The 15,024-nt window shown below is 35.4% G+C and overlaps 1 protein-coding gene across 3 annotated transcripts in view; it reads left to right on the top strand.

Annotated features, from left to right (window-relative positions):
- The window catches only part of Kif4a (kinesin family member 4A), a 124,457-nt gene that overhangs the window by 66,199 nt on the left and 43,234 nt on the right, over window positions 1-15,024 (top strand). For all 3 annotated transcript variants that reach the window (XM_040282037.2, XM_005339985.4, XM_078034656.1), the window contains 3 exons: window positions 1,075-1,178; window positions 2,310-2,454; window positions 3,191-3,301. In XM_040282037.2, coding sequence (XP_040137971.2) covers window positions 1,075-1,178; window positions 2,310-2,454; window positions 3,191-3,301 — 360 coding nt within the window. The remainder of the gene's footprint in view (window positions 1-1,074; window positions 1,179-2,309; window positions 2,455-3,190; window positions 3,302-15,024) is intronic.

Here is a 15,024-nt window from a genome sequence, read left to right on the forward strand (position 1 = left end):
GAGTTTGTTTATTTCTTTATTTTGTGAGACGTCTCAGTATATTGTCCAAGCTAGTCTCAAGCTCCTGGGCTCAAGCAATCTCCTGCCTTAGTCTCTTAAGTAGCTGGGACTACGGGTTCTCATCCCCGTGCCTGGCTCATGTTATTGTTAATTATTTACATAGATAGAGAAATTCTTTGGAATACCTAAGACCTCCTCTAGGTTCAGTGATTCACTGGGGGTGGACTCCTAAGACTCAGCAAGTAGTCATATTCACAGTTAAGATGTATTACAGTGAAAGGATACAAAGAAAAATGAGCAAAGACAATGGCCCCTGGGCACAGTCTGAGGGAAACTAGGCACAAGCTACCAAAAGTCCCCTCCCAGTGGAGTCACACAGGAAGCCCTGCATTCCTCCACTAATGGGTTGTAATCATGTGTGAAATGGTCTCTACCAGGGAAGCCCTGAACCTCAGAGTCTAAGACTTTTACCTCTGCTTTGTGTGTGCCAAAATTCTACACTTGGAAAAAGAAGGCAGGTGTTCAGGGTAAATCACATGGTTTGCATAGTTTAGGCATGGATGAGCCTCTGTTATCAGCTAGGAAATGGCAGGAACCCTACTAGAATGTTAGTTCCCAAACATATACCCAGAGAGAGAATTTTTTAATATTTTTCAGTTTTTGGCGGACACAACATCTTTATTTTATTTTATGTGGTACTGAGGATCGAACCCAGTGCCCCACGCATGCCAGGCGAGCGCATTACCTCTTGAGCCACATCTCCAGCCCCAAGCTATCTTTTTTTAAGGATAGCAGTCTCAGGCCTGCTCTCTTAACTCTTTTCTGCACAGAAACTAAGGCTAAAAGTAGTGACTTTCCATAAGATACTTTAGATAATAAGTGTTGCTGGATTCCAAGCCCATACTTTGCCTACTATACAATTTTAATCTCCATTGAATTAAGAACAAATGTTTTTAGTGTATAAGTGAAGTGCTAAAATTTAATTCATAGTTCCTGGAAAGATGGAATGTTGAAATGATATTCTTCCTCTGCTATATAATGCCTTTCTTTCCCTCTGACTTATGACCTTTCTAGGATAACATAAAAAATCTGGAATTGGAAGTCATCAGTCTGCAAAAGGAAAAGGAAGAATTGGTTCTTGAACTTCAGACAGCAAAGAAGGATGTCAACCAAGCTAAGTAAGAATAAAATCAATAAATGTTAAGTCCCTACTATGTATGAGAAGCTTTAGAGGGAATAGAGAAGTAGGAGACATTTATTGCCACCAAAGTATTTAAACCTAGTGTGGGAAAGGGATATAAACACAAGAAAAGTAATTGAGATTTTACATAACATCTCATGATGACAATGAAAGAATGCCATAACATAGCATATAATTAGCCAGATTAATTTCTTAGGCAGTAATTGTGTTAAGAGTTCAGAAGCAGGATGAGAATTTAAGCTGGCATGATCAAGGAAGGATGCATAAAATGTTAATGTGTGAGCTGGCTTTTAAAAGATTATCAGACCTAGTGGATAGTAGCAATTTCTTTCCCCCTGCACTGATGGTAATTTAGCTTGTAAATAGAATTAATAACCAGGCTAGTGATTGGAAAAAATCAATCGAACCATCTCTTAATCAGTTAAGAATAAAACTAAGATAACCATAACCTCCTACTCTCCTTTCAACTCTTGCTTATTGGCTACTCTACCTTCATTTTACCCAGTGACTGTTTTATCTCTGTATGAATCTAAAGCTCATGTTCTTAAAAGTTATGCTGAATATTTACTTTCTGTCTCAGACTTGTGTAATAATTGTCAGAATAATTCCTTTCGGCCAACATGAAGCGAAATACCTTCACAGAACATCCTTTTGGCAGAAAGTTGTAGGATGGGATATATTGAAGCAGTTCATTTTTGCATACTCAAAAATTATGTTGTTTTACTATGGTATTAAACTCTTATTATTGAGACAGTTTGGGTTGTTTGGGTGGTATATTTTTATTTATTTATTTTTTGGTACCAGGGATTTCACTCAGCAGCACTCAACCACTGAGCCACATCCATAGCCCTATTTTATTTAGAGACAGGGTCTCACCGAGTTGCTTAGTGCCTTGGCATTGCTGAGGCTGACTTTGAACTCTCAATCCCCCTGCCTCAGCCTCCTGAGCCACTGGGATTATAGGTGTGTGCCACCATGCCCAGCTTGGTATTTGTTATTTTAAAGATGACTATTTACATATATCAGGGTTGTACACCTAGAAGTCTCATATCTTTTGGAGTCTGGCTTTGCTGTTGGTAGCTTTCATTCCTACTGTATCTGTGTTTAGGTTGAGTGAGCGTCGCCGCAAACGTCTCCAGGAGCTGGAGAATCAAATAGCTGATTTGAAGAAGAAACTAAATGAACAATCCAAACTTCTGAAACTGAAGGAATCCACAGAGCATACTGTCTCCAAACTGAACCAAGAGATACGGGTAATAAACTCTTATCCTTAAATTTACTGCATTGGAACATACATAGATGTTCCATTTCAAATTATACTACGGAGTGTTTTTACTTCAAGTGTGAAAATCTCCATAAATGTCCCTTTTATAGGCCATTGTGCTGGTTGTCATCTAGAATCTGAATAAAACCTTGCTTTGACATTTAATTTCTTTTCTTTTTTACATTCAAAGTTTAATGTTAGATTCTCTGAAACCAAAAGAAAAACATATCTCAATATTTAGTGATAATATCCTGATCATCTTCCATGATCATGTGTCATAATTTTGTAAGTAGTGGCAAGATGATAGATACCTGAAGAATATTTTCAGCTGTTGAATGTTTAACTTGTAGCATATGGAAAGTGGTGGTTAGAGGTCTCTTGCACAGATATCTTTGGAATATAGTGGTTGCTAGGTAGTTTTGTCCTTGAAGCTTAATAAACATTTCCTTGAACTTTTCATTTCTACAGTGAATTCAGGGCTAGTTTTAGCTTATAGGTATATTTTTCTTTTATTTCTTCAGAGTATTCATTTGTATAGTCTATACTTGGAAACCCTGTGCAAACATAGCAAGAGGGGTATTGCAAGCCTAAAAGAAAATCTGTTGGTGGCCTTCTTAGCTTAGCTCTGGGCTTTCTTTCTTATTAATGATAATTATATCCATCTGCATATCAGCCTAGAATAAAGTACATATGACTAATACTTGTACTGGTTTTTGTTTTTACAGATGATGAAAAACCAGCGAGTACAGTTAATGCGTCAGATGAAAGAGGATGCTGAGAAGTTTAGACAGTGGAAACAACAAAAAGACAAAGAAGTAATCCAGTTAAAAGAACGAGTAAGTAACTAAAACTCCTCAGAGGCCCAACTAATAAACCCCTGAAATTATCAGCTTTGTATTAAATGTCTACTGTGTGAAACCTATCCACTCGAAATCATGGGTAATATATGAGCTTTGCCTTTGAAGAATGTCTTGTCTAAAGGGGAAGATAAAACATAAGTGAGGGTTTTTCATACAATGAATAAAGAAACCTGGGCTTTAAGAACCACAGTAATTAAGAGAAAGTAAAACACTCTTCCGACTGGGGTAAAAAAAAAAAAATTATGTCTGAATAGGTCCTGAACAACAGGGAGGATTTTGATAGAGATAAGTAGGAGGATTTCAGATAGATGGAACAGCAGGAACAAAGGCAGAGATGACAATTTTATAGATAAACATAATTTGGACTAGGATAGTAGTAGAGGATTCAGTTGGAAGGGTAAGCCAAAGTTGGATTGCTAAAGGTCCAAGAAGTTTGAACTTTATTTTGTTAGTAAGGTAAAGATGGGTAAGGTTTCTGAGGAACAAGGTGAACTCAGCAAAATATATATATAAAAAAAGATGTGCCTGGGAGTAATATAGAACAAAGTGAAGTATTGAGAAACTGGAAGTCTAGAACACAAGTTAAGAAAATCTTTTATGATCCAGAAATATTGCAAGGGCTTGAATTAGAGTACTAACAGTGGACAGCTCATTGGGGGGAAAAACATTGATTTAGGGAAAATTTTAGAATTGGCCATAATGTAATGTGTTAGGTCAAGAGAGAAGTGGAGAATCACTTTCAGAATGGCAGCTTAAGTAACCTCATGGACTCTTCCAGCAAAACAACCACAACTGGTGAAATTTATAAACAAGCATAAAAATTCTCTGGAAACTATCCTTAGGGCATACAGCAAATGAGGAAACATTTATTCAGGAAAATCTACTAAATCCCAGTGAGAACAACAAAAATTCATGGCATTTATGCTATGACCATTTCCCTTTCCTTAACCACCCAGCTCTCAACTTACAGCTATAGTCTCCTCCAAGTAAAAGCAAGTCTTCAGGATATTTCATCCTCCATAGCTCCATGTTACTAAAGTTCTATTTCAGGCAACAACAGCAAAGAGGTCTGGGGATCCCTTTTTTCACAAAGTACCTATATGTAGGATAGAAGCTTTACGCCTACTGCAGGGCAGGCATAACAAGGCCTGGCTACCCTAACCCATCTACTCATAGGATATTGAATTCAATACTGCCTCTGCTTAGAACCCTACTTGTAGAATCCCTCAGAAATGAGCTACTATTCCTATCCCTAAGTTCCAAACAACAGTATAGAAATTATACCTAGGGGAGAGGCAGGCCATAGAAATGTAGCCCTCCCTAAGGGGACTGACTTTATTGGGCACAGAATTTAGGGAAGTTCAAGTCAAAGGTGCTATCAAAAACAATAGAAATTTTGGTGGTGAGCAACTAAGGAAGCTTGTAGCTCCATGAGAACAATAAGTAAAACAATGGTAAAAATATTCAAAGAGTTTATGACTTCATTTCCTCTAGACACAATGTTTTCCCTCTGTGCTTCTTGATTCTTCTTTTCTGCCTCTTCTCCACTTTCTCTCCCTCTTTTACTTACTTCATCCACAATCTAGGAATTTGGATTACCTGGTTAATATCCCAAAGTACAGGTTCCTCTGATTCTTTAGGGTTTTTTTATTATTTTATTTATAGGTTGAAAACTTCCCCAAACTTGATTAAAACAAACAAACAAACAAACAAACATGAACCTATACATAAAAAAAAAAAAAACTTAATGAGGGCTGGGGTTGTGGCTCAGTGATAGAGTGCTTGCCTAGCATGTGTGAAGCACTGGGTTCAATTCTCAGAACCACATAAAAATAAAGGTATCGTGTCCATCTACAACTAAAAAATATGTTTTTTTTAAAAGCTTAATGAGCTCCAAGTAGGGTAAACCAAAAGAGATCCTTTCCCAGACATATCACAGCAAACTGTTTAAAGACAAAAGCAAAAAAAAAAAAAAACCTTTAAAACAGCAAAAGAAAACAATTCATCACATATAAAGAATCCCCAATAAAATTAACAGCTGAAATCACATCAGAGATAATAGAGGCAAGAAGACAGTGTGCAACATACTCAAAGTGCTGAGGTAAAACTCTGTCACCTAGAATCTCATATACAGGAGAGTTATTTTTCAAAAATGAAGGCAAAAGATGGGAACAATGGGACATGACTCTTATCCCAGCAACTTGGAAGGCAGATGCAGGAGAATCTCGAGTTCTAGGCCAGCCTGGGTAACTTAGCAAGACCCTATCTCAAAAGAGGGACAAGGGATGTATATAGCTCAGTGGTATAATACTTGGCTAGTATTCACAAGCCCCTGGTTTCAATCCCTAGTGCTAGAAAATATATATAATTATGGCAAAATAAAACCATTACCCTATAAACAGAAGCAAAGAGAAATTATTCGTAGCAGAACTGCTTTACAGGAAAAACTAAAATAACTTCTTCAGGCTGAAAGCAAGTGATGCCAGATGCCAGATAGTAATTTGGATCTGAAAAGAAATGGGGGAGGAGGCAAAGAGTGCCAATAAAAATAATTATGTAGGTAATTCTAAAAGAGAATATAATTACATATTTTTTCTCCTTTCTTTTCCTAACTGAACTAAAGAGCAGTTGTGTAAAGCTACACACAAACAGTTATATTGATAAGCCTATAATATAAAGAAATGTAATATATTTGGCAATAAGAGCTCAAAGGAGGTATATGAGACCAAAGTTGTATTTAAGGAAATAATATCATCAAATACTGATGTGAATCCATAGGAAGAAATGAGGAGAATCAAGAAAGGTGAAAAAAGAAAGGTAAATAAAGTAAATGCATTCTGCTGTCAAATATAACAAATTAGAATAAATAAATTTTTTAAAAGAAAGGTGAATAAGAAAGTAGATATAACAAGCTCTAAATACATATATATACTCTCCTTTCTTCTCTCAGCTTATTTAAAAGATAAATTATTATAAATTAACAATTGTAATAATGTATGTGGAGTTACACATAGATATAATATGCATAACAATAATAGCACAAAAAGGAAGGGGAATAGAGTTACCTAGGAAAAAAGTTTCTGTATCTTATTGGATTTAAGTTAATATAAACCTGATATAGATTGTAAGAGGCATAAGAAGTAAAATGAAGAATCAATAAATGGGATTGTATCAAACTAAAAAGCTTCTTCACGGCAAGAAAACAATCAAGAACATGAAGAGACAGCCCACAGAATAGGAGAAAATCTTTGCCACCTGCACTTCAGCTGGAGCATTTAATCTCCAGGATACATAAAGAATTCAAAAATGTAACACCAAAAAAACAAATAATTCAATCAATAAATGGACTGAGGGACTGAACTCTTTTTCACAGAAGAAAAACCATTGGTCAACAAATATATGAAAAAATGTTCAACCCATCTCTAACAATTAGAGAAATGCAAGTTGAAACTACACTGAGATTTCATCTCAATGTAATCAGAATGGCAATTATCAAAAATACAAGCAACAGTAAATGTTGATGTGGGGGGGGAAACGTACAATCCTACATTGCTGGTAGACTGCAAATTGGTGCAACCACTATAGAAAGCAGTATAGAGATTGCTCAGAAAACTTGGAATGCATCTACTATTTGACCCAGTTATCCCACCCCTTGGTTTATACCCAAAGGATTGAAAATCAGCATTACAGTGACACAACAACATCAATGTTTATAGCAACTCAATTCACAATAGCTAAATTATGTAATCAACCTAGGTACCCGTCAGCAGATGAATGGATAAAGAAAATGTGATACACACACACACACACACACACACACATGATGGAATATTACTCAGCCATTAAAAGAATGATATTATGGCATTTGCTGGTAAATGGATGGAACTGGAGAATATCATCCTAGGTGAAATAAGCCATTCCCTAAACCACATGCTAAATGTTTTCTTTGATATGCAAATGCTAATTTCACAATGAGTGGGGGTGAAACCTAGGAAAGAACAGAAGTACTTCTAATTAGAAAAAGAGGAATGAAGGGAAGGGAGGGGGAATGGGAATTGGAACAATAGTAGAATGAATTGGACATTACTATCCTGTGTATATGTGATTATACAACCAATGTAATTCTACATCAGGTACCACCAGAAGAATAAAAAGTTATACTCCATATATGTATGTCAAAATACATTCCACTCTCAGACTGGGGTTATGGCTCAGTGATAGAGTGCTCACCCAGCATGCACAGGGCACTGGGTTCAATCCTCAGCACCACATAAATGTAAAATAAGCATATTTGTGTCCACCTAAAACTAAGAAATAAATATTTTTAAAAATACATTCTACTCTCATGTATAACTAATTATATCAAATAAGAAGAATAAAAAAGATGTTTTCTGTAAGTACTAGATCAGTCAATAAGAACTCAAGATATAGTGAAATAATCATTAAGGAATTAGTATTAAACTAGAAAATATTCATTATTGCAAAAGAAAGCTGTAAAGGAAGAACAGAAGAACAAAAAGTATGAGGCATATAGAAAACAAAAAGCAAACATTAAAACAAAATCAATGATATCAGTAACACTAGGTATTCTGGTGGCATACTCTATATGGTCCATGTGGCCACTTCCTTCTTACCCCCATTGACACTATGGTAAAGAAGAAAGAATTCCCAAACAATTTTGCACCTTTAAAATGATTCTAATCTCAAATACTTGAAGGGAAGAATTTGAAAGAAATGGAAATGCCACCAAAGAGGATATAATTCAGATGATAATTGCTCCAGGCAATATGCAGCTCAAGGAGTTAGAGAAAACACTTGATCTAACAAATTATTTTTTGTTTGTTTGCTTTTGGTTTGAGGTGCTGGGGATGGATCCCAGGGCCTCTTGAATGATAGGCAAGCACTCTGCCACTGAGCCACATCCCAACTGCCACAAAGTCTTTAACTATAGCATTATTCTAAATGATTTTCAAAGCTTATGCATGTTTTGTTGAGTTTAGGCATGGACAATGCGCAGCCCAAAGCCACTTGGAACCTGGGCAAAATATCAGAAGATTTAGAAGATAGATTATGATACATCAGTATGCAAAGAAAAGCACATCACAACCATTGCCTTAGCACTGGAAAACACCCTGAGTTTTGTAAATGTTTCTATATCACTAGTTTTCATAAGAAAGAAACCACTATAACAAATGGCCACCAGAAGAATAAGAAGTTATACTCCATATATGTATGTCAAACTTGAAAAAGATATGCTACACAATTCATCTTCAGGGAGATACAAGTCACAACCACAGTGAAATAGTCACTTTACATCCACTATAATGGGTATAATTAAAATGGAAAATAGTAACATGTGTTGGTGAAAATGCAAAGAAACTGGAACTTCTAGTTGGAATGTAAAATGGAGCAGCCACTTTGGAAAACAGACTATCAGTTGCTCAAAATGTTAAACATAGAGATGCTGTATGATTTAGAAACTCTACTACTAGGCTTATAGCCAAGAGAACTGAAAATATTTCTATTAAAAAACTTACATATGAATGTTCATAGTACCGTTATTCATAACACCCAAAAGTAGAAATAATCCAAATATTCATCAACTGATAAATGGATAAGTAAATGTGTTATATTCATACATTTAAATATTATTTGGTAATAAAAAATAAATAAGAGACTGATATATGCTACACATGGATGAACTTTGAAAACATTGTCAGGTGAAAGAAGCCAGTCACAAAAGATCACATATTGTATGTTTCTATGAAATGTCCAGAATAGGCAGAAAGATGGTTGCTTCCCTAGGGCTTGAGTGGAACAGAGAGAAACTGCTAATGGATATGGAGTTTCTTTTCAGAGTGATAGAAATATCATATAGTTAGATTGTAGTATTCATTGTACAACTCTGAATATACTCAAATCTATTGGATTTTTATTTTATTTTTGATACTGGGGATTGAACCCAGGTGTGCTTAACTACTCACCACATTACCACCCCATTTTATTTATTCATTTTTTAAAATATTTATTTAGTTGTAGATGGACACAGTATCTTTATTTTATTTATTTATTTTTATGTAGTACTGAGGATCGAACCCAGTGCCTCACACGTGAAAGGCAAGCATTCTACTACTGAGCTACAACCCCAGCTCCCCATTTTACTTTATTTTATTTTTAATATTTTTTAGTTGTAGATGGACACAATACCTTTATTTTATTTCTATGTGGTGCTGAGGATCGAACCCAGTGCCTTCTACATGTGAGGCAAGAACTACCACTGAGCTACAGTCCCAGCCCATTTTATTATTTATTTTGAGAAAGGGTCTTGCTAAGTTGCTGAAGCTGGCTTTGACCTTGTGATCCTCTGCCCCTGCCTTCCTGAGTCACTCGGATTATATTCACCATGCCCAGCTGAATTGTAGATTTTAACATCTGGCATATTCATTATATCTCAATAAAGATGTTTTTAAAAATATGATAGCCAGGTGTGGTAGTACATACCTAGAATGCCAGCTGCTAGAAGGGCTGAAGCACATTCAAGGTCAGCCTTGCCAACATAGCCAGACACTGTCTCAAAATAAAAATGACTGGAGGTGTAGCTTAAGGGTAGAGAAGCCCTGGGTTTAAATCCCAGTACCTGTGTGCACACGCACACATACACACCCACTCCCCCACCCCGTACCCCCACCCCTACACAATCTATGCAGTGTAGAACTGGAGGTACTAACCCAGTAGATACTCTGAAATTTTTTTTGAAAAATCCTTCTGCATTAATTCTCAGTGTTACATTATTCCTATGTGTTATGGTTTAATAGTCAAAGGACTCTGTAAAAAGATTGCCTCTGGGAATATAGGAATCTAGATCTTTGTGAAAGAAGAGAAAGAGAAGCTTACTGAACATGGTAAAGCACTTGCCAAAGAAACGAACTTTTTGGCAATTTCTGGATGTGATTTCTGTGATTACCTTAACATCCATATGGGAAGAAATAAAAAACAAATTATTAAGGGAGATCTTTGGTGTTTAAATTTCTCCTCAGTGAAAGGTAAAAGAAATATTTGATGAATTTGAAGAAGATAACAGAGACAAGTACATCACAATCAAAGTTGACTTCAGGACACTTTAGAAAGATACCAGATTTATAATACTCATTTGATTTAGTGACATATGTGAAACTGCAAGCTTGTGGAAGATCCTGGGATTGGCAGTCCTGCAAACTGAAGTACTCTGTTCATCAAAGGAACAGAGCTCAAGAAGCTAATCCAAGAATCTGACCAGCACCTGAAAAATAGAATTTTATAGAATGTTAAAGGATATCTTATACTGGACTATGTGAAAGAGGAGAGACATAAACTGATGGTGATATATGATGCTGATTGTGGATTGCCAGGGTTCATCACCAATTCCCATTGCCTCCAAGAACACAAGACAAAATAATACTGAATACCCTTCCACAGGAGAAATCTACTCATTCAAAATGCTTGTGTGAGCGAATTCTCAAGGCTTTTAGATAGATGTACATTAATGAACCTATTGTAAAACTGTCTGACAAAAAGAGGCACTTGTGAATAGTTTCTGAACAGAGTACCCTTTTGAAATATTTATTTTCTTTGTGTGGCGTGGTTGACAGACATTCTCAAATATGAGCTGTTTCTAGGAAATCTAAATCCTTGAAACAAAAAAAATCCTTTTATAAGGTATAGAAGTGTGTGACTTTTGATGATACTCTTGCTAGTAGTAGTGGACTTGGAAGATTTTTAAAGAGCATTTATAATTTGAATTTGTAAGATGTAAGGATCAGACTCCAAGAACACCTAAGCTGAGGTTTATTTTGCTTTTTTTTAAAGTGAGTAAAACACCATTTTTTTAATCCTCCAGAGATAATAGATATGCTTTTTCATTGTCTCTAAAGAGTAGTTTAGTTTTTTTTTTTTTTAACTTAGATGCCTTGATTATCCTCTTTGGCCAAGTCTTATTTAGCTTAAGAGAAGATTTATTTAGCAGTTTCTTCCCAAGTTTGGAACCACAATCATTAGGATGTTGGCCAGAATAGAACTACTGGTGAAACACATTTTATTTGTCATGAAGTAATCTTTATCAATAATCTGATTTAGACAAAAAAAGATTACCTTTAGGGGTGTTCCTACCTAATTATACCCCTGTTTGAATGTTAAACTATTGTTCCTAGAGTTTACCTTTGAGATGTTTTAATGTTCAGTTTATTTATATGAACTATAATAAATCCTTTTATATTAAGACAATTAAATACAAAAGCTTTGTAGCATAAGAGAAGTGGTTTAGGTGATTTATTATTATAATCTATTGATTTCCCCCTTTGTCATTCCCCTATTTTATATTGCACCATCAACTTGGAAATTTTCTTTTATTTTACTTTTACCATTATTATAATTATTATTATTTGATACCAGGGATTGAACCCAAGGGCACTTGACCACTGAGCCAAATCCCCAGTCTTTTTTATATTTTATTTTGAGACAGGGTTGCCAAGTTGCTCAGGCCCTCACTAAGTTGCTGAGGCTGGCTTTGAACTTGCAATCCTTCTGCCTCAGCCTCCTGAGATGCTGCAATTACAGTCATGTTCCACCATGCCTGGCAGGAAATTTTAAATTTGTGATACAAATATTGCTGTGGATGTTCCTACAAAGAGACAAATGACTTTTCTAATAATTAAGGAAAGCAGAAAATATTCCCTGATACTTGTCTTGTTATAGTCCTACCAGCATATGCTCTTATGAGATGTACAGATCCATACTATCTCTGTATTTTATGAAATAAGTAAGAAAAGTACTAGTAAAAACAAAAGGAAACAGCCCATATATACCTTGAAAAAATGAAATTATGTTTCGGGCTGGGGTTGTGGCTCAGAAGTAGAGTGCTTGCCTAGCATGTGTGAGGCACTGGGTTTGATCCTCAGCACCACATAAAAGTAAAATAAAGGTATTGTGTCCACCTACAACTAAAAAATAAATGCTTTTTAAAAAAATGAAATTGTTTCTACAGAGAAAACAAAAAACCAAAATCATAACTCTCTCAAACTACAAATTGTCAGACTATTTTCTTTCTTGGGTCTGGCATCTGAGAAATTTTATTAGGATTAAATTATATTTACTACTTTTGTTTATTAGAAAAGATAAATCACTTTTTACTGCTTTTATTTCTTTTTTTTTTTAAAGAGAGAGTGAGAGAGGGTGGGGGGAGAGAGAGAGAGAGAGAGAGAGAGAGAGAGAGAGAGAGAGAGAGAGAGAGAATTTTTTTTTAATATTTATTTTTTAGTTCTCGGTGGACACAACATCTTTGTTGGTATGTGGTGCTGAGGATCGAACCGGGGCCGCAAGCATGCCAGGCGAGCGCGCTACCGCTTGAGCCACATCCCTAGCCCTACTGCTTTTATTTCTATAATAAAAGTGGTGTGCTTTGTCTTACTTTTATGTCTCGTGACCTTAATCCAATATATTCATGTTTTTTGAGTTAATATTAAAGGACAAGACCATTTTCCCTTAAATTAATCCATTTTAAGTTTTATGGATGAAAAATTATAACATTAAATGTGACTGGATTAAATAATCAAAAGGCAGAAATTATTAGGGTAGGATAAAAACAATCTATAACATGATATTCTATCAAAAGAAGGCACCTATTAGAATCAAAGATATAAATACATTGAAACTAGAAATATAGAAAGAGGGGCTGGGGATGTGGCTCAAGCGGTAGCGCGCTCGCCTGGCATGCGTGCGACCCAGGTTCGATCCTCAGCACCACATACAAACAAAGATATTGTGTCCGCCGAGAACTAAAAAATAAATATTAAAAATTCTCTCTCTCTCTCTCCTCTCTCACTCTCTCTTAAAAAAAAAGAAATATAGAAAGAGATCTACCATTCAAGCCAGGCATGGTGGCTCATGCCTGTAATCACAGCAGCTTGGGAGGCTAAGGCAAGAGGATCATGAGTTCAAAGCCAGCCTCAGCAAAAGAGGTGCTAAGCAACTCAATGAGACCCTGTCTCTAAATAAAGTACAAAATAGGGTTGGGGATGTGGCTCAGTGGTCAAGTGCCCCTGAGTTCAATCCCTGGTACCCCCCCTAAAAATCTATCATTCAAACATCAACCATAAAATCTAAAGTGGCTATAGTGATACTAGATAAAATATTTTAAAACAGAATGTTACTAGAGATAAAGAGAGATATAAAGGGTCAATCCATTAGGAATATATAACGGTTTTTATTGTGTGTAACTCAACAATGGGGATACATTCTGAACAATGCATCATTGGGTGATTTCATCATTCTTCAAACATCAGACTATACATATACTTACACAAACCTTGATGGCATAGGTCAATCAAAAAACAATAAAGACAAAGTGTGTGAGGCTCCATACTTTTTTTATGAATAGAAGTGTACTCTAACATAATGATAAAAAGCATGGTATGGTATATATAAAAACCAATAATATATTCATTTATTATCATTATCAAGACTAATATACTTTAAAAAGCATGGTATGGTATATATATAAACCAATAATATATTCATTTATTATCATTATCAAGACTAATATACTTTACATAGTTTTGTTATATTTTTATATGATTGGCAGTGTAGTAAGTTTACACTGTACACATGTGAGTAATGTGCTGCATTATGATGTCACTTGATAGTAATTTTTCAGCTCCTTTATAATCTGTAGAACTACCACCATATGTATAATCTATCATTGGCCAAAATGTCATTATGTGGTACATTTCTGTGTGAATATACATAGACACCTAACAATAGAGCCTCAAAATGTATGAAGCAAATACTGACATAATTGAGCAGAAACCAACACTAGTATCTGGAGTCTCTAATGCCCCACCTTCAATAATGTATGGTTCAACTAGGCATATGATGGTCAAGGGTATCAGTGTCTTCAGTAATGCTATAACCTAGGATTTCACATCTATATTTGTAAAAAGTTCAATCTGTAGTTTGGATACTAGACTAGACTATAAACTAGACCTAACAGACATCTGTAGAATATTCCATTTAACAATAGGACTTATGTTCATCTGAAGTGCACATAGAATGTTCTCCAGGACAGACCATATGCTAAGCCATAAAACATACCTTGAATACATTTAAAAGAATTAAAACAATACAACGTTTATTCTCCAATCACATGGGAATGAAATTAGGAGTCAATAGTGAAAGAAATTTGGGAAATTCACAAATTTGAGGAATTATAACACAGTGATAAATAAATAAAAAGATATCACAGGGAAATTAGAAAATGCTTTGAGATTAATAAAAACAAAGGCAACCTATCAAAACTCATTCTAGACAAAGGTACCGTAAACATACATTGGAGAAAAGATAGCCTCTTCAACAAATGGTGCTGGGAAAACTGTAAATCCATACATAGTAGAATGAAATTTAATCCCTATCTCTCACCCTGCACAAAACTCAAAAAAAAAAAAGTGGATTAAGGACCTAGGCATTAGGCCAGAGACCCTGCACCTGTAGAAGGAAAAAGTAGGCCAAACCTCTATCATGTCAGTTTAGAAAACCAAATTCCTCAACAAGACTCCTAAAGTACAAGGAGTAAAATCATGAATCAATAAATGGAGCCAGATACAGTGGCTCACTCGTGTAATCTTAGTGGCTTGAGAGGCTGAGACAGGAGAATCACAAATTTAAAGCCA

Source organism: Ictidomys tridecemlineatus, chromosome X, assembly GCF_052094955.1.
Source record: "Ictidomys tridecemlineatus isolate mIctTri1 chromosome X, mIctTri1.hap1, whole genome shotgun sequence".
Classification (NCBI taxonomy): domain Eukaryota; kingdom Metazoa; phylum Chordata; class Mammalia; order Rodentia; family Sciuridae; genus Ictidomys; species Ictidomys tridecemlineatus.